Consider the following 24701-nt stretch of genomic DNA (forward strand, 5'->3'; position numbering starts at 1 on the left):
GGGGGCGAGGACAGGGGAAGGAGGGAGGAGGGAAGGTGGGAGGAGGCACACATTGGGGTAATGAGGTTTGGAGGGCTAGAGGTTGGGTACAGTAGAGGGTTAAGCTGCAGATGGCATCCATTCGGCAGGATAAACCAGCACACATGCTCGGGGCTCGGACTGGATTTCACACCCCTCTTGATGAGGACCGCCATCCACAAGTGCAAGAAAGAACAAGGGATGGAGCGCCGCACATGTATGGGGAGGTTGTGAAGCGACAAGGTAGAACTGACAGAGAAACACTAGAATGCGGTTGCACCAATTCACACAAATGCATGGAATACGGCCATTTTGGCTCACATGACGCCCAGATGTTAGCGAAGGCCATTGGACTGGATGCAGAAGTGACGAATGAACCCACCACAAAAGCAAAACATGCAGACATATAGGGATCGATGAGAAACAACAGGAGAAACCACTGTTCGCCAACCAGAGCGCTCGGACAAGCGGAGAGTAAGACGTCCCGCTCAGATGACCTTCGTCACAAGCAGAACCGCAACCTGAAGGATCCGGAGTGGTTTGGCCGGGATACGTTCTCAACCAACTAACAATGTGTGGAAGAACAGAGCCTTTTCTCTTATTTTAAACTGTGGCCAAACTGTTTCCGACTAGAATGTGAACCCCTGGATGATGAATGCTAATCTGGAACTTTCTGTCGTGGTCCCAGTAAGAGTTCTTGAAGAAGCATGTCACATGACGTGGTTGAGCCACGTTTGATCGATGGTTGAGGACCGTCTGCGTCTCCTTGTGAAGCCGCTGAGGACATGAACATGACGTCATCGTGCCTCTGAGGTGAAGGAGTGAAGTGATGAACGGATTGCTAAAAAGCTGGCTCAATCCTTTTGGAATGCCTCAAAAACCGAAGAGCTTAAAAATCAACATGTTCGCAAGATATTCAACCATTAAACTCTCTTAGAATACGTTTGTTGTTCTCAATACTTTTCCTTTACATGGATTTTGTTTGCACGCCACCTGGTGTTTTGTAAAATACTGCAACAGATAACGTAGCACCTCACGTACCACAGTCTTGTTCTAGCATGAACCAAGCTCAACTGAGGACTGTTGCTTTTGTTCATTCTGAAAGAAAAGAAAAGAGCCAAAGGGCCAACGGGGAAACTCCAACACGTCGGTGTTTGTAGGGCTGACAGTCCGGCCCATCATTTCCACAACAAGGATACAAAGTGGCATCAAAGAAAAACAGAATGTAGCCAGACAGGAGGTGATGAGAGGAAGCAGGCGAGGATATGTCAGATGTGGGGGGAGGGGGGAACAAAGCAGCGAACAAAGAGACAAAGCTGTGTGTGTGCGAGTGTGTGTGGAGTTATCGTCCTTATTTGTTTCACCTGCTGCGCTCCTTCAGCGCCTCACTAATGGCATTCCCGTGGGGTCGGAGGGATTCCAGAAACCACAAACTGTACAGGCCGAGTCCTCGGTGTTCACACGGGACCCGGAGCTCCACCGGCACAGAGACGCTGCGCCTTCAGTGTGCCGGGTCGGCCCACCGCCACCGAGAGCCAGCTCCTCTGGTGCTTAGTATTCAGACTGGAAAGCTGCTTCCCCTCTACAGTAACGTCAGCATGACATACACCACTTCATACACATTCTGACCAGTGGAGTCATGACTTTTCCACGACTTTTAACCAAATGTCCATTACAAACATTTAGTGAAATCTGGGTGTAAACAGTAAAAAGTGAGTAAATGTAGTATTTAAACTAACAATGAGAATACAAAGCATACAGTAAACCTTAAATGACACAAATGAATGAGACAATAGTTTGATTAAAAGAATAAACATTTATATAGATGCCTGTATGTATGCCTGCTTATATTTTGAGTCTTTCTTTTAAAAGCATATTCATGATTTCAAACTCAGCGTAAATGAACGACATGAACACATGAATATAACACATTTACATGACTTTTACTACACATTGGGGATTTTTTTTTTTTTTTTTTTTTTTCCAAGGATTTTTCCAGGCCTGGAAATAACCATTTTAAACTTCCATGACTTCTCCAGGTTTTCCATGAGCGTAAGAACGCTGCATGTTACTGACGAATAAGGGAGGGGCTTGTGGAATATGTGAGTGATTTTAACAACATGAAGGTAAGCCAGCAACAGTAGATGTGCCTCAGTGTGAATGTAACGGCAGATCCCCTCATCAGTACTAGCAGGCTGATACTACTGTATTTAGACATGATGCTCGCTTCATACCCACCCGGCATTGACAGCAAATCCTCTGTGTGCGTTTAATAAATGGCAGCAGTTAGGTAGGACGGCTTAGTCTAAAGTCACCTAATGACTATATTATGAGCCGCAGCATTAAGAGGGATTAATACTAATCTTGGCTGTTTCAGTTTACCTTGGGCTGAGGGGCCGGCCGCTCTCTGCCAGCTCCCAAACAAGGGGAACGTACACTACAGTGTTGGTTTTGCATGCGGATCACCGCTAAAAGACGAGGCCTGGCCGATGATCCGTCTGCAGGACTCCCTGCTGTTCAGCGAGTCCGGAGCACACACACACACATTAATAAAGAGCCTCCGCTGCATGCAGCACCTCAGCCTCCGTACGGCTGGGATCAACACCCAAACAAGCAGAATGTGGGGCTGGGTACGCAGCTGAAAGCCTCGAGGGCCCGAGCCTCCGGGTATCCTCCATCCAGCAGCAGCACCGAAAATAACGGCTGATACGAACCCATAACTGTAGGAACGTAACCATGTATATTATTATATTAATAATGATGTACTTATGCTTTACTTGAGGAAAAAGGAGCAGTAGAGAAAATCTACAATCCGTTTTGTATTAAATTCATAAAGATCACCGCTGACGTCAAATTACAAAGAGTTTTTGTTTTTCGTTACAATAAATATTTTCAAATGGACATCGTCCACTGCCGGGTTATGACACATGTGGGGCTCGTCCTTCCTGTTCCCGGTTGTGCTGTGACTTCTGGGTGAGATTGGAGAATGTGTAGTTTTGTGCATTTGTGATCTGGTAACTAGTCGTGTTTGGGATTTATTCATTTGCAACATTTGGGTCAATTAAATGGTAAAAACCCGTTAGCTTGTAGCTTGGGTTTCACGTGTGGCAATGCGCTGGATTATTTTAGGGTTAGGGTTAGAAATCTGGGTGTAAACAGTAAAAAGTGAGTAAACGTAGTATTTAAACTAACAATGAAATACAAAGCATACAGTAAACCTTAAATGACACAAATGAGACAGTAGTTTGATTAAAAGAATAAACATTTATATAGATGCCTGTATGTATGCCTGCTTATATTTTGAGTCTTTCTTTTAAAAGCATATTCATTATTTCAAACTCAGCGTAAATTTTATTTTTTTCAAGGACTTTTCCAGGCCTGGAAATAACCATTTTAAAACTCCAGGACTTCTCCAGGTTCTATAGGACCACAACAACCCTCTTACTCGCTCTTTCCAGAGAGCACACGCACGCCTCCGTGTCACGAAGGCGCTCCATGGCAACACATGGCGACTCTGGAACAACAGGCTTACGGGGACATTGCTGACGACTGATGCCACACAGGCTCCGTGGCCGGTGACATTAAAGCCGATCAGGTTTATCCCCACCGGGGCACTGAATGGCCGCGCTCAGAAGTGGCTGGAGACGTCCCGGGCCGGCTTAGCAGACCAAGGCGACAAATGTCATAAATGACTCCCCTGTGGGCCGGCATGTCTGACATACTAGAAACAGCTTTAGGGAAACTCAGGGGCTCCAGGCCTGGACTTAATCGAGCATAGTGCCTCCTAATAGCCCTTCATATAGATACAGGAGGTGGTGTATAAAGTAGCCAAAAGCCGTACTTGAGTAAAAGTAAAGATACCTTACTGGAATATGACTCCAGTAAAAGTCACCCATTAGAATACTACTTGAGTAAAAGTCTTAAAGTATCTGATATTTACTGTACTTAACCCTCCTGTTGTCTTGGGGTCAAAATGACCCATCAACACACATACACACATTTTGACCCCAAGACAACAGGGGGGGTTAAGTATCAAAAGTAATTTTATGATATTAAATGTACTTAACCCTCCCGTTGTCTTGGGGTCAAAATGACCCGTGTGTGAGTGTATATGTATGTGTGCTGATGGGTCATTTTGACCCCAAGACATTGACAGTACAAGTACAAGTAAATGCTGTTCATAAAAAAGCAAAGGGTCAGAATTTTGAGAATGATGAAGTTTATTATTTTAAATGCTGTGGCCACCATGAATAATTGTTTTGGTTGTGATCCATCCAGGAGCAACAATGTCCAACATAATATATTGTACATACGTATACTTTTGCATCTACTATGAACTTATCATCATAATTCTCCAAACAGCAATATGACACTATGAAGGAGTTGTATTTTTCTAAACATAGATGTGATTTTGTAGCGAGGAACGAAGGTTTCAGGGGAAATGTATCAAAAGTAGTCAAAGTATCAGTTTTCTTTGCAAAATGTAGTGAAGTAAAAGTCAACAGAAATATAAATAGTAAAGTACAGATATAAAAAAAAAACCACTTAACGTATTTCTACTTGTTACTGTACACCACTGGATAAAGGACGTGTCAGCGAGAAATTGATCGGCCAGTAATGTTTGCGTTTGTTTTTTCATTTTAACATCCAGATACAAATCCCAACCAAAGTGGTGGATAACTTTCTAGCAGGCTTTAGACGGCCTTCTGTTCCTTGTTCCCCTCGACTGGAGGAGGAGGCCGAGTGCTTGAAGAGGGGAGAAAAATGAGCCACTTCACTGCTGTTCACATGGCAGCTCACTTTCACTGATGTATAAAGTGCACTTCCCCAGGGCTTGCTGTTTGTCATAAAACATCTCTCAGCACATAATTTAACCAAACTTGAGAGGCAAAAAGGGAGAAAAAATGGAATACAAACATCATTTACTAAAGGGGTGTTGGAGTCTAATGCCGGGGCCGTTTGCCAGGAGTGCAGTAATTCTAAACCACGCTGCAGTAAGTGGCTCCTCAAAGATACTGAGCGTAATGTTAGACAGCTGAGCACATGGGATGTGATCCAGGGAGTGCATTATCTTTATGAATTCGTGACTACATTTTGTGACAGAGACGTAGGTGTTTGTAAACACGTCGTCTCGTGGTCTGCTCTCACGCAAAAAAATGAAGAGCAGCAAAAAATGAACCGTGTCCGGCTTTGACGGGCCTCCATGTGTTCTCATTTAACCTCTGCCTGCAATATCCCTTTGAGCGAGAAGAGAAGCGTAGCGCCGTCGCTACTTGGTGCGTTACCCTTTCATCTGGAAATGCTAAATCGTGGGCGTCAAGTAAATAGATACCCGACAGTATTTGGTTTCCAGTTATTTTGGCTTACGCTACGGACTTTACGAGGATTAGCTCCAAACCACAAAATGGTGGGCCTCACACTCGTCCATGCCCTACACTACACAAAGCGTCCACGGAAAATAAACGTCGAGAGAATTACACCAAAGTGGGAGGATAAAGACTCAAAAAAGATGTGGAATACAAAACTGGCAAATGTGCAAAGCTCAACCGACGGCTGTTGTTTTTGTTTGCCGTTAGCTCTTTCAAACATGTAGACGAACTCTTCCATGAAGTGGGTTTCTGCAGCGCAATGCGTCTCCCCCACACCGAGCGCGTTCTGCACACGCAAGGCTGCGCCTATCCAATCCGACTGGCATCACGGCCATGGAATGCTGAAGTCCACATTTTTCCCATTCAGCAAGGAAAAACGGCCTTTCAAAGCCAATCAGCTAGAAATGTTGCTTTGTTTTTATTTTCGACTGAACTTCCTGGAACCTATTATGGAGCTGTCAGGGATGTATATTTAGCTATGGCAACACAGGGCCTCCTCGTCCCCTTGCGCCACTGGTCATGTCACCTCTGATAAACAGAAAAACAATTGGTTATCCCTTTTGTCACCTTTAAAGAAAATGGCATGGTCGTGTGTCTGTGGGTAGAAGTGACAAAAAACGCCCGTAACGCAGTAGATGGATGTAGGATATATATTTAATATACGTGCTATAATCCACTGGATTCTGCAGAAACGACTACTCTAAATCACTGATAATATACCAAAACTATCACATCTGACGAGATTCTCTTAGATTCTGTCCAACAACGGCCACATGAATCCATTTAGAGACAACCGACTCTACTCATTTAGCATCTTTACAGCTGGAGCCCGTATCGGGGTCCACTGGCAGCGCAGTGGTGGGAAAAAGTCACAAAACCAAAAGGCTAGCAACAACAAAAGGTTGTGTTAGCACCCTGTGATGCTGTCATACCCTTTGTAAAGAAAACCAAACCGCAAGATGGGAAAAGCAGAGTTGTATCTCAGCGGTCCTGATAAAGTAGATGTAAAAATGGTGGTGGTTGGTACATGTTAGCCATGGTTAGTTTAGTGTGTTAGCATGACCACACTGCTGACATGCGAGTTGGCAGTAAACACAAACTACAGCTGAGGCTGATGGTAATGTGAAGAGCTCACCACAAGCCACCAAGAACAGTAGGCTGTGAGGACGATGAGGCGACAGCCACGCAAATCATACGTACACAGAATATCAATGTCACGCAACTTTGTGCCCCAATAAAGCCTCCAATGTTGCGTCTACCTCTCTGAAACTAAGACTTGGATGTCCAAACATTTCCTGCAGTTGAACGACTCCAAATCAGAAATCAGACAGTCTCTTATCAAAAATGACTTCTATATTTTATCTTTTCAGTATTTGCTGTAATAATTATAAATATTTGATCTTCTTATATATCTTGGTTCTGGATTCTACTTGCTCTTATTATTTGTTTTTACGCTAAAGAACTTTGTATTGAAAAGGTGCTATAAAAATATGGCTATTGCATCATTATTTCAGGGCACAGTAAAAGTTGCAGGTCGCTTGTTATTGGTTCAAATCCTTGTATGAATAAATCTGTACTGACCAAATGAAGCTGATCCAAGTGCTCAGCACTGCTTTCCTTTTCGACAGCCTCGATTTTCGATTTCAGACTTTATTTTCCATCATTAGACTACAGTCTTGATTCGTTAACGTAAGAAACAGGGTTCTGTTTTCTCTAAATGTACAGCAGCCAACAATGCCTCTGTTTACATGACGTACAGGGAAAATGTAATATTGCATAAGCGGTATCTGTGAGGAATGAACCTCTTTAACAACTCTGTGGTTCACAGAACTACAACAGACGGATACAGCTTCCCTTTAGCGAATCAAGTCAATTTCACGAGTCAGTAGTACTTATTGTATACATTATTCATCCTTATAAACTTCATATGTTTGAACGAGGACACCGTTTGGATAAAAGAGCTCGTGAAAAGTAAGCTCAGCCAATTTTACTAGTCTACAGCGATTATTCTTATGGGCCAGATATTCAATCAACATTTAGCTAAATAAAAGTATTGGATCAGACAAAGTATCAGCAGATACACATTATCAGAGCACTCACATTTGGATCGGTCCATCCCTACCTCATAAAGTACCACAAACATCACTTTATATCACTACCACTGTATCCATAAGGTTCATTACAAATCCCAAAGTGTCAAAAAGCAGAATCAGTAAACTCTTTTAGGGAAAAGGAGCAGTAAACAGAAGTGGTGTACGGACTGAAGAAGTGAGAAAAGACACTCAAAGATGATTCTGATTATTATAGGATTGAGTCTGTCTAAACCAGCTCTCTTTTGGCCCGGCTGTAGAATCAGAACCATGTATTGCCATGTATGTTTTCACATACAAGGAATTTGTCCTGACAGGAGGTGCATAACATTTAACAGTAAACATTGCACCACAGTGTACCCTTTTCTTTTCTTTAACCTGCCTTTAGAGTTGCTAAGGACAGACTCAGTGCCCTGCAACAACATTAGTTTTCTTTGGAAAATCCTTCATGTATGTTGGTGTCAGTGTGGGAACCATCCAAATATGGCCAGTCCGATTCCTTCCTTTATTGTGTCAATAAATGACTGACGCATCCTTTTCTCAAAATGCTTCAGCCCCTGTATGAACAAGTACACAAGTTACCGTCTGTTTTCTCAGAGTACACGGCGTGAAGCCCAGACCAATACATCTGCCTTGTTGAGTTCAGAGGAATCTGTATTTGAGCCCTGGATTAGTTTGACCTATACTTGACTTGATGCCCACTGGTTCACAAGTTCAGTCTCCTTTGACCTCTGCGTCTGACCCCAACAACACATCCCAACTCCGATGCCCCACCGGCCAGAAGACGCCTCCCAGGCGCTCAGCACACGTGGTAAATTTAGTAACATTTCAGCACTCATCTGCCAGCTCCTGCCAGTTTAGCAGGAATGTTTACAGTTAAAAAAACAACATAGACATATCTGCATAGCTGGGATGGCTGCTCGCCGCCTCGTGCATACAGACTGGGAGGAGTGTTGCTCGTCTCACAGGGACTATGAAGCACAATGCATCTACAATATTATTCACTGCATTAGTACCACCTTTGGGGATGTATTTGTTCACATCAACCCTTTCTTTAGTTTAGTGTCTTGATTTTATTATTTTAAAACTATTTTCAATAAGAATTATAATCCCCTTAAATAATGAAGGTAGTGCATTTTTCTTTTATTTGCATCAAGAAGAATGTAAATAGCAGCAAACAATTACCTGGGGTAACATGGCCAACATCTTAACATTAAGGTCAATTATAATTAAATTCTACATCAGGGCTTGCCCATCAACTTTGACCGAGCACTAAGCATGATGGGAAACAGAGTTCGCCTCCTCTCGACCCACAAAAAACCTGGGCTCGTCCCGCTAGCAGCAGCTTGATCCTGGATGCGAAAGATGAGAGCGTCCCCGTCCTCCCGCTGCTGTGTTAGCTGGGTTAGCTGCTGGGTTAGCTGCTGGGTTAGCTGCTGGGTTAGCTGCTTGGTTAGCTGCTTGGTTAGCCTGAATTTACCGGCAACCAGATATTAGCCAGCAGCAGACTGGGTGGTTGAATAGCTTTACGTCTTAGCTGGGATAGCTGAGCCTCCATCTTGGATATCCTCTAGACTCTTTCATTGGCGCTTGATCCGGCAGGTATTGCTCAAAAGGTCCACTCCCCGAGAATAAATCCCATCCCCACGCTTCCTTTTCTGATGTCGATGAATGTATTGTGTCACACGCGCTACCGTTTACATGGGTGTCAGTGTTAACCAGAGCCCAACTAAGTCACCACGTTCTTACTTTTAACGAGGAATACTTTGCAGATTCCTAACCAGCTGTTTCATAGCAGTGTGGCCAGAGACAAGCCGGTCTCACTTCCAACTCATCACCACCATTGGTCAGAGCCGCTTGGCGTCTGATACCGACACCCCACACTGCCAACGGGTCCAACAAACACAGGACTTTGGTCGTCAGTTGTTGGAGTCATTTGTCGCTCAGTACTCACGCCAGTTGTTCGCCAGTCAAATTAACGGTGTTTTCGTTGCCTAAAACTAACTTCCTGTGGAGTTGGAAGTTTATTGGGAAAAGGCGCTGCGCATGTTACGAGTGGAAACTGATACGACAGCCTTGGCCCTTTAAAAACTGGCGCTAAAGGGGAACCTTGAGTGTCATAGCATGAAGCTTAAAAAAATTGTGAAAACATACAAATTCACTTCAGAATAATGAACACAGCTGTTTTGTGTCAACAGAAGAGAGACAGAGACACAAATGGTATAAATATTCATGATATATGAAGCTCTGATAGCGCTGCGTTCTTATGCCAGAGATCTTGATTGATAAATGTAGTCGATATCAAAACAGTAGCCTTATGTTGTTGATATTTATTTATTCTGTGGCGCTGCTCCGATGGTCCTGGACATTTAATCTACCTTTAGATCTACATGGTGATTTTTTCACACATACTAAAGAGATTAATTGAAAGCAAAAGAGTTATTTTCTAATTCCAATAACCAGTATTATTACTAGGATGATATTTAATCCAACATAGGCTGGATTATGATTTATTGGGAGAGAACCAAGCACCTCTATGTAGACTCAGAGACTAAGCACCCCCATAGAGCCAGAATGGAACAGTCCTGTTTCATAGCTCATGTTGCCACCACTGGCACCATTCAACTGTGGATCGAGTCGAATCAGGCCCCTCACATCGAATCTTAGTATCTTTGAAATAATAATCACTCCATTTTAAAATGCTACAACAGAGACAATGATCATCATTTGTTAGAGATGGCTTCATGTTGTGTGCTATACGAGCGTTTATTTAGTGTTACGGGTTTTTGCAAATGGAAACTCTATTGGGAAAATTGAGCCAAAGCATCACAACCGACCTGAATATAAGAAGTAATCTAGCAAAGGGAAGTTGGTCATACCTCAAAGATTACTGCTGTTCAGGCAAAACGTTGTGTTTCCCGCCATACGAACAAAGCTTCTACTGGTGTTCACATTCATCATTGAAAACCATCATGTATTCTACATACCATCTTGTGCCAGAATTAATTCCCTACAACAAACTGATTAGTGAATTAAATATCCCTATACACAAAATTATGGATGTTTGAACTAGAAATCCTTCGACCTTATATTTCTACAACCCTTTGTCCGATCGCACCTCTGAGCAGACGGAGCTGTGAAGACGCAGTGGGCCAGAGAGCAGGGAGCGAACATGGCCGGACATATCGGCGGGTCTATTTTGCGTGCAGAGCAATCAACACCTTCTTTTTGTCCCAGGTTGTTAGCGTGTCTCGTGGTCAGCTGCACCGGGCCACCTCCCCTGATCCCACTCTATTTAAGAAGGGGTGCGTCAACAGGTCCAAAGCACTCCTGCTGAATGTGTCGCCTCTTTTTCATTCAATATTAGTGCTATGAAATATGGCCAGTTGCTTAATCACCCCTCAAACATGCCCAGCAGCGGGGCGGGCCCTCCTCTCCCCACCGGCCCGCCTCCCACCATCCCTCAACAAGACATTTTTGACCCATGTCACCTTTACGGCACACACTCATTTCAAAGCCCCAGCTGCAGCCCAGAAATAGGACGGCTTTTTTTAATTCTGGGTGTCCGCTGGAGAGGCGAGCGCCTTGTGCCCGTGTCCTGTTCCCAACTCCAACAGAGGGGATGACAACCCAATGGATGTTGTGCAGAGTTTGTCAAGTGACTTCACTCGAATCAGCGTTGCCATTTTCAATAAGCCCGTATGCCGTCAGTGTTCATTTCAGCAACACAGATTATGGCCAAGAATATTTGACAACGCATCATAAAAACTTTAATTACCAAAGCGATGGCTGTATGTATTACAGGGTTCATACACATTGTGACCAATGGATTCATGACTTTTCACCAAATGTCCATGAGCAAATATTTAGTGAAATCTGGGTGTAAACTGTAAAAAGTGAGTAAATGTAGTATTTAAACTAACAATGAGAACACAAAGCATACAGTAAACCTTAAATGACACAAATGAATGAGACAATAGTTTGATTAAAAGAATAAACATTTATATAGATGCCTGTATGTATGCCTGCTTATATTTTGAGTCTTTCTTTTAAAAGCATATTCAATATTTCAAACTCAGCGTAAATGAACGTCATGAACACATGAATATAACACATTTACATGACTTTTACTAAACTTTGGGGATTTTACTTTTTAAAAAGGATTTTTCCAGGCCTGGAAATAACCATTTTAAAATTCCATGACTGTTCCAGGTTGACCGTACGTTGACTGTAATTTGTATTATAAGATGAGCGAATAAAGGGAAACTGAATGATAATTTGAAAGGTTGACACCCTCTGGTCAGTTGTCAGTCAAATACGTCGTTGGTGGACAATTGCTGGCGTTTCTTCAATGAGAAGAAAAGGTCTTGATCCGTTATTCCTGTGTGAGAGAGACCGCTCATGTCTTTAATGAAGAATTCATGGTTTTGCTGCTGTTCAACAATAAAGAACAATGTTATTTTAAACTATTTAGCGAGAACGTCCCACTCCTGTGGCGCTGTGGCTGCTCCCAGAAGGACCAGCGTCTCTCAGGCCGGACCATCGTGCTCCTTGAATTGAACAGTTGGCGGTTTGCGGCGCGGGATCGGATAATAAAAAAAGGCATCTTTTATTTTGCATGTTTGGCGATGCAGGATGGCTCTCACAGCAAGCAGCAGATATTTATAAAAGCCTGACCCACACATCACTTCATGATCGGCTTTGACTTTGAACACATCTGCATATTTCAATATGTTTGGTTTAATAAATAGCCTCATTGTTTTGTTTATAGTGGAACAGCTCGTTCTACCTGTGGAAATCATTTCAATATGGCAGGTGCATGCTGGTCAATTTGAGTGTTGCTACCATTGAAGCATAAAACAATTGAATTTGTGGCAAAATGCTTTTTTTCTTTATTAATAATTTAGGCTATGTTGAGTCTTTTTAGTCGATCCTAAAATAATAAATGAACAATGTAACCCAAGTCCTCCTTGGAATTGAGATTCTAAATCTCATAAGGATTATTTTGGCTAAATAAAAAAGGTGAATAAGTAATTAAAAAAAATACAAATTAAAAACCACCACAATATGAAGGGACAAGATAAACTGCCTGAAGAAACGACTACAAGCTGCTAGAATAAACGAAACTACTTGATGGTCCAATTCTGCTTCAGATAAAAAGCACTACTTTGTGATGAGACTGAGCAGAACATGAATTCAGAGTCCGTGTATGGAACTGTGAGAATCCAGCTTGAGACGATGTGCGATGCAATGCTTAGCTAATTGGATATGTGTATTACAATGTCCGTGGTCACAGCACCCTTATGGGGCATGAAATAACAAGCAGCTGTGTGTGTCAAGAGACTCCACGTGTGTGTGTGTGTGTGTGTGTGTGTGTGTGTGTGTGTGTCTGCCTGTGTGTGTGGGAGGGATGGTTGCTGAGAGGTTTATTAACCCAGTCCATCAAGGCAGTGTGGGATTCACACTGAGACACCGAAGGCTTAAGGATGTGAGCGCCACACAAGCAAGACAGCAAGACGGTGCCTCTCCGAAATACTAATATGGGCCCTTATTTTCTACAACACACACACACACACACACACACACACACACACTTTGCTGTTCTACTCAGGAGATTATAAGGCCGCCTTCCATCCTTTAGCATTGCGATTCCCGCTGCAGAGCATTGTATGTTTATGATAATGATCAGAGGACAGTGTGAAGCCACTTTACAGGACTTCACCCTGTGTAACCGTCAGCATGGAATTACAGGGTGAAGTCAAAAGTGCAGCGGATTTAAAGACCTATTTTAGTCCGTTCTCACAAACACGTTTTATATCCACCAGCGAGGCAACATACCAGACATCAGACCGGCGGCGACGCCATTAAGCGGCCGTGACCTACGCATAATACAGCTACCTGACAGTCAGATGCAGCTCTGGGACATTAGCACGCTTAGCCTTATTTATGTTGGGTTGCGTTCCAGCAATAAACTGAGGAGCAAAGCTACGCAAACAGCGCTTTCACACTAGCGTAGCGAGCAAGAGTCACGTTAGCTAGATTAGTTTTTAACAGACAAAGTGAAAAGTAGCGCAGAATGAACCTTCGTTAAGACTGAAGACTGGCAACTCAAGCTAGTTGTGGATCTTCATTCAACATCCTTTTGTCAAACTACTATTTCCAACGTCTAGAATAAAGTTCACCACTCAACAAATGATATGGGTGAGATTTAGTCTGTGCATTCTTTATATACTTTGCACTTTCTTTATTGTTTCGTTTCCTAAATTACTACGTTTTACTGTTTTGTTGTATATATATATATATATATATTGCGTATTTAGCATTTCTGATATTTTTTATGTCTCATATGTAAGTTACACATTTCCCCTCTGTGATAAATAAAGTATACATCTATCTATCTATCAATGATGGAGGCCTAAATGACTACATAGGCTTATATTTAAAATAATTATTACTAAACGCATACTAACAGGGCGTACAAAGCAGAAACCCTCAGACATGTCAAAACAACCCGATGCTCACCGACTGCCGCCAGCGGGGCTAAACTTAGACACGCGCTCGTTTACACATTGAAAACCGACACTTGGCATCTTCAGAAATTGTCGATACCAGCTTGTATAGTCGATCTTGACAACGCTGTTCGGCCGATCAACACGTCACCGCGAGTCTGTTTTTAGAGCCGACCTCCGTTGAAGAGCGGCGTTGATGCATCTCAGACCTTCCTCAATACCCGGTTTTATACGCGATCAGAGCTCAGCGTGAGCAATCAAAGCAACGGTTAACCCAAAGCTCTGGAGCTCCGCAGTAAGCTACAGTGAGGCGGGTGAGGGTCTCGTGCTGAACCCCAATTACCACCTCGTAAGAATATGCTTAACAGAACATTAAAACGGGATCCATGCTGCGCAGAGGAAAATACTAAAGCTGACGGTCTAGATCTGCACTGATGCGTCTGACTCAGCGGGCCTGGAGAGAAGGGTCTGAATGTGTAGTTCAGGGTAAAACTACGACCTGATGTGCAACCAAATCTAACAGCCTGGAAACGTTTAGCTGGAAGGTATTAGCAGGTTGATTGGCATGAGAGTCCGTCACACTAAGGGGAGCTCAAATTAAACGCTGGATCTGGAAGACCCGCCTGATGTTTACAATCAGCTGCAACAGAGAGAGAGAGAGAGAGAGAGAGAGAGAGAGAGAGAGAGAGAGAGAGAGAGAGAGAGAGAGAGAGAGAGAGATGTGTCTGAGACGAGGACCCTTGAAGGAGAATGTGAATAGAAACGCTTCAAACGAGGAAACGCATCACCCAGATGTGCCGATCGTGTAGACGAGGAAAAAGCTAACCGTGTTTTGTCATTTCAGTTTCGGTTTTGGGCTCAATGCTACGACTGTGTCCGTCTTTGACACTGAGGAACAGATCCTCGTTTGATCCGATACCCTGCAGGAGTTTAGCGCCGGCTGATGGTGCTAAGCAAATCGCCCAATTTGATATTTGTTGATCAAGGGTCAGATCTGATGATATGTCGCAATTTGTTAGTTTTTAGAGGCTTATCTTTGATCTTGGCCACTATCTGTTTCCCTCGTGTGAAGTTTGCTCTTTTTGTTGAAGCACAAAACGTCCCTGGGTGGGCTCGAACCGCCAACCTTTCAGTTAACGGCCGACTGCGCTGACCGATTGCGCCACAGGGACAACTCCCTATTGAGTTGTGTTTTTGTTACGGTACCAAACTCACACCAACCCGTGACTCCTGCAGGGCCTTGAGCCTCTGCATGAGCTCTGTACCATCACTACTACATTGGGTTGACGCACTCCACGTGGTTCTGCATGCTGCTGGCTTTAGTGTGAAGCAAAGCACATTTCTTTTGGCCCTCCGCCTCCTCCCCCCTCATGGGGGCTAGTTTGTTTTGCTCACATCTTGCCCACTGGTCCTGTCAGCACATCATATCCTCCGGCACCCTGGACCCTCTCGTCCATCTCTCCCTCCTCCGTGAGTCGATCCCCTCCCACCCGACAGACACCCGACCGGCATGATTAATAGCCCTCTGCTGGGACGCTCCATCCACTCAGCACATTGTTGAGAGCCTCTGAAACAGCACAACAGTTGCATCCCCTCTTCACACCGGGCATAAGCCCTGCCTGTCAGACCCCGGTTAGGGCGCCGTTAACTGGCCAGATTTACAGCTACTAACCAGGACTAGGTGGCAGCCTGCCTGGGGAGCGGGAGCAGCTCCTATTAATCAAAGCTCTTTTGGGTGGAGGCTTGTACCTGCCACTATATAACACCTGTATAATCCACGGCGCCTCCCATCCACCATCAATCACAGCTAGTATTTATATTCTCTGATGCCATGGCTTTTAGTTTGATTCATTCAAGAGGGACAGGTGAGCTGAATCCTCTCATCAGGTGACTGGAGCAGTGAGTTAGAAACAGAGGCCTCCACCAGTAATCCCTCCTCAGTGCAGACACAAGGGGCCTTCACAAGGTGTGCTTCTACTTTAATAACACAACTTACATGTTTAGTCAAATTAATTAGTCAGACGACAGAAAATGAATCGCCAACATTCCCAATAATGATGAATTGCTTCAGTAATCAACGTTTGCTGCTCGTTCCCTCTCAGGTGTGAGGCGCTGCTGTTCAGACCAAAGAAGCATTTTGTCTGAGAACAGAACTTTTACAACTTTCTGACATTTTATAGACAAAACAATGAAGAAAAATGAATCGTTCGATGAATTGATAGACAAATGAATCATTCGTTTAGGCCTATTTCATAACACTGGAAAGATCATATAGTCCAAGATCAATACCATTTATAATTTAAAAAGGGTAAAAACATAGCTGGTGTTCCAGTATTGGCCCCATAGATTTAAGACATACATGAAGTCAAGAACAACAAATACCAAATAAAAGCAGCACAAGGTGCCCGCCTTTCACAACTGGTGTTGATCACAATCCAGTCTGTTAACGTGGACACAGTGTTATGCTATGTTTGTTTTTGAAGAATTCTCACTGTGTAGCAGACGTTTTACTCTAGACTAACTCAGGTCCATCAGCATGACCGGATCACTGAGAGAACTATCCTCAGACAATGTGATGAACATAACAAATGAGAAAGAGCATATACAAATGAAATAAAAAGCAAGTAAGCACATCTTTAGCCTCTGTGATAAAAAAGAGGTCCAACATGACTGGCTTCTGGGAAATTAGTTTCTTAAAACTGGAGTCACCAGAATAAGTAATTAAGTAATTATTTAAAGCAAAAATAACACAAGTTCAGGTTTTTTAATGTGAAGAATTGCTGATTTTCTTTGTCTTCTAATAATAATACATTTCATTTTAAACGCACTTTTCTTTCAGAAGAAACTCTGAGTGCCACAGAGCCAATATATAGTAAAACAAAAACTGTTAAAACAAACCCCTAATAAAAATTGTAAATGTACATTTCTAATTAATAGCTGACAATAAATCAACACAAGGTAAAAAATGCCTTCCTGAATAAAAAGGTTTTTAGGCCAGTCTTAAAAGAGGTCTAATATAAGACGCTGAATCTCTTTGTCTTTTAGACTAAAACATGGCCATCAACATGAATATGAGAAAGAAGAAGAAACCAAGTCCATTAATTAATAATGGCAACAATCATCAGTTGCATATTTCCATGTGCATTCTCAGATATCATAGCATTATTGTATCTCGCTGCTATGCAGCCGAGGTAAATCTGACAATACATTAATGTAAGTCACAACTCCGCCTTCCCAGTTTATTGTCTTTTGCCCAGGTCATAAAAAATAACACAGACAGCAGGACTGAGAATGTAACCGTGATCTCATGCTTAAAGCCACGCGGCAGACATGTGAAGAATTGCCGTGAGGCAGATTCTCCTCGCTCAGAATGCCTTCATGGGTAAACATATTTGCATAAGTGGCTGAGCGACATGAATTATGGTTCCACTTCTTCGGCATTTGACAGCTGCCTTCTGCCGGTTCAATTGGGAGTGATATATGTCTGAAGATCAGGTGGCAATGAAGAGGAAGGGAGGGTGTAAGAGGGGTAAAAGGCCACAGCCAGACCCCGAGTGCTGGGGCTGCAGACCCCCAAAGGCCCGCCAGCACCTGCGGACCGCAGCTGGGAACCAGGGCGACACACACTCTTGACCTTGAAACGACACCGACGTACACACGGCATGTGTGCCGTTTCTCTTGATGACTGACACGACGCGGAAATGTGATGAATTAGCGAGCTCGTCAGTAATGGATGGATTAGGCTGTGTGAAAACAAAAGGAATCCTTTTCTAAACACGAGCAGCTTCGCTTGACTGCAACAGTCAAGTCAATGAATGAACTGACGTTGCACGCTGTAACGATACTAAAAAGGTACCGCGCTACCCGTACATTAAAAACAATACCGCACATTTTTATTATCGATACTTTATTAAAATAGCGCACTCACTGTTCTGCTCCCTGTCATGCTGCCTGCATGCATCGGGCTCGTTGGAGATGAGTCAGTTCTGCACAGAATCGATCGGCGGCGATCGGCGCGCAATGCATGCTGGTTAGATTTGTGTCCGACTTGGTCTGACGTCATGCACACGTGATCAACGATAATCCCACGAGATCAAGGCGGCCGTCGATTTTAGAGCCAGGCACCGCAGTCGCTCTCCAACGACTGCGTGGCCCAGTGCATGATGGGAAACGCCTGTCTGTCGCCACATCAGAGCGCTGATTGGCTCTTAGATCTGACAGCAAACACCACATGTTGTAGAAAATCCTTGTTTTATGTGTAGTTGTAATACTTAACGCTGGATTGTTGACCATTAGTCTCATGTTTAATTAAAAAACATATCTTGTGTGGTTAATAATAAAAAATCATATTTATATAACACACATCTAAACCAGTAGTAATGTATTTCACAGGCAGACATAAAAAGAACAAAGGATGCAGCTACACATACATTTCTACATAATTTATTTTTTTATTAACACATATAAAGTAGACAAAAGTTTGGAACTAACAGGAAGTACTTTTTTCTGTGACTTCCTGTGTTTACTTTGAAGGCAGCTGAAAACTGTGCGACTTGATCACAGTTTTTTTTTAACGCCCCCTGCAGCGGCCGCTTGCTCTCGTCTGGATTCCAGGCGAGGCGCAGCTCTAACGAACGAGCCTAGTGACTGCAAGAAGGTGGGGCTTAAGGAAGCAGGCCTTAAGGAGGCGGGGCCTACGAGGGCACCATGTCCTGTCATTAACATCTCGCTGTAGGCTAATACTAATATTAATGCCATTTGTTAAGTGTTTGAAAAGCTGGGCAGGAACAAGCTGGCAAATAAAGGTGAACCATACAGATGTTTTATTTATTTATATTATAGATGAATATACCAGTATCATATCGTATTTGTGTTATCATATCGTATTTGTGTTATCGTATCGTATTTGTGGTATCGTATCGTATTTGTGGTATCGTATTTGTGGTATCGTATCGTATTTGTGGTATTGTAACGTATATATGGTATAGCAACGTATTTGTGGTATCGTATTGTATTTGTGGTATCGTATTTGTGGTATCGTATTGTATTTGTGATATCGTAACGTATTTGTGGTATCGTATTTGTGGTTTTGTAACGTATATGTGGTATTGCAACGTATTTGTGGTATTGTATTTGTGGTATTGTAACGTATATGTGGTATTGTAACGCATTTGTGGTATCGTAACGTATTTGTGGTATTGTATTTGTGGTATTGTAACGTATATGTGGTATTGTAACGTATTTGTGGTATCGTAACGTATTTGTGGTATCGTATTTGTGGTATTGTAACGTATATGTGGTATTGCAACGTATTTGTGGTATTGTATTTGTGGTATTGTAACGTATATGTGGTATTGTATCGTATTTGTGGTATTGTAACGTATTTGTGGCATTGTAACGTATTTGTGGTATTGTAACGTATTTGTGGTATTGTAACGTATTTGTGGTATTGTAACGTATTTGTGGTATTGTAACGTATTTGTGGTATCGTAACGTATTTGTGGTATCGTAACGTATTTGTGGTATCGTATCGCATTTGTGGTATCGTATTTGTGGTTTGTATCGTATTTGTGGTATTGTAACGTATTTGTGGTATTGGAACGTATTTGTGGTATTGGAACGTATTTGTGGTATTGTAAGTATCGTGTATCGTGATATTTATTGCAGGTATCGTATCGTAGTCATAATTTTGGTATGGTGACAACCCTAGCTCAGACATGTTGGGGCCTCAATCTTTGTGGTTAAAAATATATTATTTTTGTCCTAATTCTACTATTCCATGCCAAATTAGCTCTGCCTCGGCTTTGCTTTGGTGGAAGCAGGGTAATTATTGTAAAGCTCAGCTGGAGAGTAATCAAATCATCCTCCACAATGTTCATTCTGAAAATCCACGGCCCCCTGATATCTACCTCTGGTGCTGTGTTGGTGATTCGAGTCAATTAGAGGTGTGCTTGTGAATTTCGTTAGTGTTTGGATGAACAGAAGAAAGCTGTCAGTCAAAAGGCCACTCTGGCTTTGTATCTGGGGGCTGCGAGGGGCTCTAAACCCGTATTTGTATGAATAAAAATGAAGGGATTTAGGAGAAGGCTGTTTTCTTCTGCCGACTTGTCAAAAATCTGACCTTCGCTGCAGCAGAGGGGGTTGATGGGAGAGGAGGGTCGAAGGGAAGAATTGAAGATTGGAAAAAAGCCGAGGCTCAGTGACTTCAGGATAAAAAGGTGCAACTGGAAAAAAAAAAGATAGGTGAGCAGGCGAGGAAATACAAAGTGTGTCATACTGAAAGGCTCTAACTCTCCGAGGTGTCGCCCAGCAATGAAGTAAAGCCACAGAATTATTCAACAAGCGATTCAGACAGATTTATCTGTGTGAACACAGTCCTGTCAGGCAAGAGACAAAGACTCAATCTGTGGCTCAGAACCATGTTTCAGATGTTAGAACAACATCAATAATACTTCCTGTATTCTTGTATTCTTGTATTTGGGAGTTGATAATGGGAGTTCATGCTATGCAGAAACAGATCAAACCAGTTGCTTGTTGTAAATCAGTGTGGACCCTGGATGAGAAGTAACAACCAATCATCATGTTGTTCTGGTGTTAATGTTCTGCTTAGCCAACTAGTCGCCACTGAGCACTGATGGAGCCATGTCACACCACCGGGCTTCTCAGACTGAGGCTCAAAATGTCATAAAAATCATAATAATAAGCAAACTAATATGAACAATATACGGCCACAACATATGGATTCAGGAGCGTATGTGTAATTCCGCTGTGGGTTTAGTGGAACGCACCAGCTCGACTTAGTGGTGTACATTTTCAAGAGTTTTTCTCGTTCCTCAAAATGTGTCCTTAAACTTTGTAATGTAATATAATATATGGTTAGTAAAAGGAGAAGGACAGCAACTCAAACCAGAGAGCTTCGTCTCTGGAGCGGCCCTCATGCTGTGAACCAGCGTCACCAGAACAAGCTGGAATTAGCACGCTAACGCTAGCCAGCTAACTAGCCAGCCACTTAATGAGTCAAATTAAAACATGCAACGCTTTCTCGACACACTCTCACAGCGTGGAAATACACCAGAGGACTGATGCTGTGATGTGTCCAGAACACAGAGAGGAGGAACAGGCTTGTGCTGCGATTACTGAACAAGTAGAAACAATAGGTGCAGTGGGGAGAGAAGACGGCCTTCAAACTATTTTATTTCATGATGTAGATTCGTCCCAAAAGGTGGGCTCCACCTCAGAATTGGCCTTGAAGATTAGGACAGATTTAAAAAAAAAAAAAAGAGTAGATGGCATTTTTAGCCATAATCAATCATGCAAAGCGGAGAAATGTAAATATTACCACCAGCATGGATGCGTTTCATCAAAGCCGTGCAGTTTAGTTTACGGCTTCAGTGCATTTAGTGGTGCAGTCACTCCGTGAAGACAGATGCTGGCCATGAAGCTGTGGAAAGCCCTGGATGCTCTGGGTCTAATGAGGTTAGGGACGGGGCGTTACATATCAGGCTCCATCCAAACCGGCCCGTTTCAAATCAGAGGAGCGGCGCCTGCTTCCTGGGACTGACGGCCCCGACGGCTCGGCCGAGGTGGAGCTGAGGCGTCTGGACACATGGCCCGCGAGCCGGCTTCTGCAACTGAGCGCTCATTGTTCACCGGTCCAGAGCGGAGGACCTCTTCGCTTCCAGAAAAGAGAGACAAGACTTCCTTTCCCAGAACAATTTATCTCTCTGCTTGACAAGACTCCCTGCTATATTTACCCAACTAAAATTGCAGATGATATACTTCCAGCTGCACTACTCTCCAGCTCTGTGGCACATGGTCCTGTCAATCACAATCACAGAGTTACAACAGAACCGCCAGCGCACTGAGACCGCTAGACCGAGGCCGGGTTCATACTCATTCTGACCAGGACTTTTAACAACATTTTCATGACTTTTATATGAATTTTAACCAGATTTCCATCACTTTTGACCAAATTTCCATGACAAACATTTAGTGAAATCTGGGTGTAAACAGTAAAAAGTGAGTAAATGTAGTATTTAAACTAACAATGAGAATACAAAGCATACAGTAAACCTTAAATGACTCAAATGAATGAGACAATAGTTTGATTAAAAGAATAAACATTTATATAGATGCCTGTATGTATGCCTGCTTATATTTTGAGTCTTTCTTTTAAAAGCATATTCATTATTTCAAACTCAGCGTAAATGAACGTCATGAACACATGAATATAACACATTTACATGACTTTTACTAAACTTTGGGGGTTTCTCCCTGGAAATAACCATTTTAAAATTCCATGACTTTTCCAGGTTTTCCATGAGCGTAACAACCCTGCTTCGAGCCGTGGGTTCAGATGGAAAGGAGAAATAAAGAGACAGACGGGCTGAGAAACCTTGTGGGGACTGACTCGCATTTCTTTTGCCGGTTGGCTTTAGTTGTTAGACGGTGGAGCTGCACACCAGAGTGAATGGAATTACTGGGCTTTCATTAAGCAGACAGCTGGGCCGCTGTGAGCCTCAAACACGGCCCACCCGCAAGATTTCCTACCAAAATATTGCTGTGTTTCTATTAGGTTGTTATGCCGCTGCAGAAACAAAACAAATTGATCAGTCTGTCGAGCGCAGAATTGAGCTCCACTGCGGTTATTTGATCTCCATTTTGTCTTTCATCAGGGCATGGATGTAACATCTCAGAGACTGGGTGCGCGGGGGATTTGGGCTTAAGGGTGCAACAAGGCTTTCAAACATCCTTGACATGGATTCATTACTTCATGCAAATGCCCCAACAAAAAGGTGGAAAAATAGAAATTCAAATTGATGTTCGACTTCCATTCTGGTAAAATGCAGTAACTGCAATGGAATGGTTTAAGTAAGGGAAGCAGGAGCGTGGAGGGAAAGGGTTACAGGAGGAGGGTTAACCAGTCTGCTGGATTCCTCCCCAGCCAGCAGCGCCCGTCCATCTCCCGGCGGCAGCAGCATTCCCTGGAGGCCGGCAGCAGCGGTGGGGGTTCGGGCCGCGCAGCTCCATGTGTTGCATCCTTCCCACTGCTCTGCACTCCTACAACTGGAGCTGCAGGCCGGTGGGAGCTGCCAGGACTCTCATTGCAAAGGCATGACAACATGCGGGACCGTACTCAGCGCCAGCTTGGCTCTCTCAGAAGAACGGGTGCTGTCAGACTCACACACATGCATTACACCCCGTTCCTTCACCCGCATGGCTGTTCCCCCGCCTACAGTACGCTGAATGCTAGGGAACCCGCTTCCAAACGGGATATTGATGCGTTTCGGAGTTCTCGGTTCCGCTATCGGTACTTTATTAGTCCCCGAGTGAGACGTCCTCATCTCACGCCTCCTCTCTACGTCTCTCAGGACAATGGAGACTCTCATGATGGCAGAGAGGAGACAAAGATCCAAAGTGTTTCTACATGTGACTCCAGTAGATGAGAACCCTGGTTGTCTCAAACTCAATACAAGTTTGAGACACTTGAACATATATTTGTTTGGGCCACTTGAACATATATTTGTGTGCATATAATTCAAGCCCTGCTATCTGCCGATAAACTTGGACGTCAGCTTGTTCCGGCTCCAAACTACCTTCATGACGTTAGCCTTTAGAAACTGGTGGACCTGGAACGCTTTGTGTGAAGCGTCCCTGAAACCACAGGCGGAACTCGCTGAGCTTCATTCACGTTATGTGTAACCAGGAAGAATAGAAGACACACTTTCTACTGTGCAGAGTTTGATTAAAAGTGTAAGAATCAAACTTAAAGTCGTTGTGTATTCTTACAGACTGATGCTGCTTTCTAACCAGACCCACTTTATCCGGGTCAGGCTAGCGCTGTTGGGTTCATTCAGTCTCTAACTGCTCCGTTCAAACGGGTACGGACCCCATCACCTCAACCCGACCTGCATCCGCCCCACATACCTTGTATCTGGTTGAGTATTTCCTTGAGGTGGCCAAAGCTGTTGAGTAATGGGTCCTGTTCTTCGTCCTGGGAAGAGAGAAGAACATGAGAACATGATGGCAGTGTGGAATGAGAGTAGTTCAATCTAATGCTCAGTCTACACCGGGGTGATAGTACTTTAAATCTATGCATTAGTATTGATGCAGGAAGTAGGCCCCTCCTAAAACCAGCTATTACTTAAACACACATAAATTGATCAAATAAAATGGTAAACTTAGTGTTAAAATGTCCGTGTTTGGGCCTCATTCTCTCTGTGGATGTGGTAGAAAAGATGAATTGCTTTGTTTTTCTTCTGTTTGTTATCTTATGACCATCATTGCATTCCTTCTGACGCAGGCTCCATCGCAGCATAAACACTGAGATGTGTTAGATTACGAGTCCCACTGAATCCAGTCAGCTATAGAGGACATAGATAACTGCTATTATTCGGAAGCAACTGTACGATAGGATGTGTGATTTAGATATTGGTTGATTATGAAATAGATATGCAACTTGTGCTTGCTCTGAAGTTCAGTGGCTGTTTTTACCTAATAATGATTAAACGCAGCCTCCTCCGTACTGAACTCCAGTGAAGGGACACAAAGAGAGACAGTTGACTCATAAGCAGCTCAATGGATTCTGCTATTATTGCATTTTACAACTCTAAAATAAAAAGGCCATGCCAGTGTTCATACTGGACAGTCATCCACGGAGTTACAGACGTCTCTCTTTCCCATTCTAAGTCTATGGGAGATGATGTTTTTGGGTC

The 24701-nt window shown here is 43.3% G+C and overlaps 1 protein-coding gene across 1 annotated transcript in view; it reads right to left on the reverse strand.

Moving 5' to 3' along the window:
* Positions 1 to 24701, reverse strand: part of gbf1 (golgi brefeldin A resistant guanine nucleotide exchange factor 1) — a gene marked incomplete at its 5' end in the record, with an annotated part of 83156 nt that overhangs the window by 56231 nt on the left and 2224 nt on the right. The window contains one exon of the mRNA XM_079230159.1: positions 23914 to 23980. Within this exon, the coding sequence (XP_079086285.1) occupies positions 23914 to 23980 (67 nt within the window). The remainder of the gene's footprint in view (positions 1 to 23913; positions 23981 to 24701) is intronic.

This window comes from Taurulus bubalis (assembly GCF_910589615.1).
Source record: "Taurulus bubalis genome assembly, chromosome: 14".
Classification (NCBI taxonomy): Eukaryota; Metazoa; Chordata; class Actinopteri; order Perciformes; family Cottidae; genus Taurulus; species Taurulus bubalis.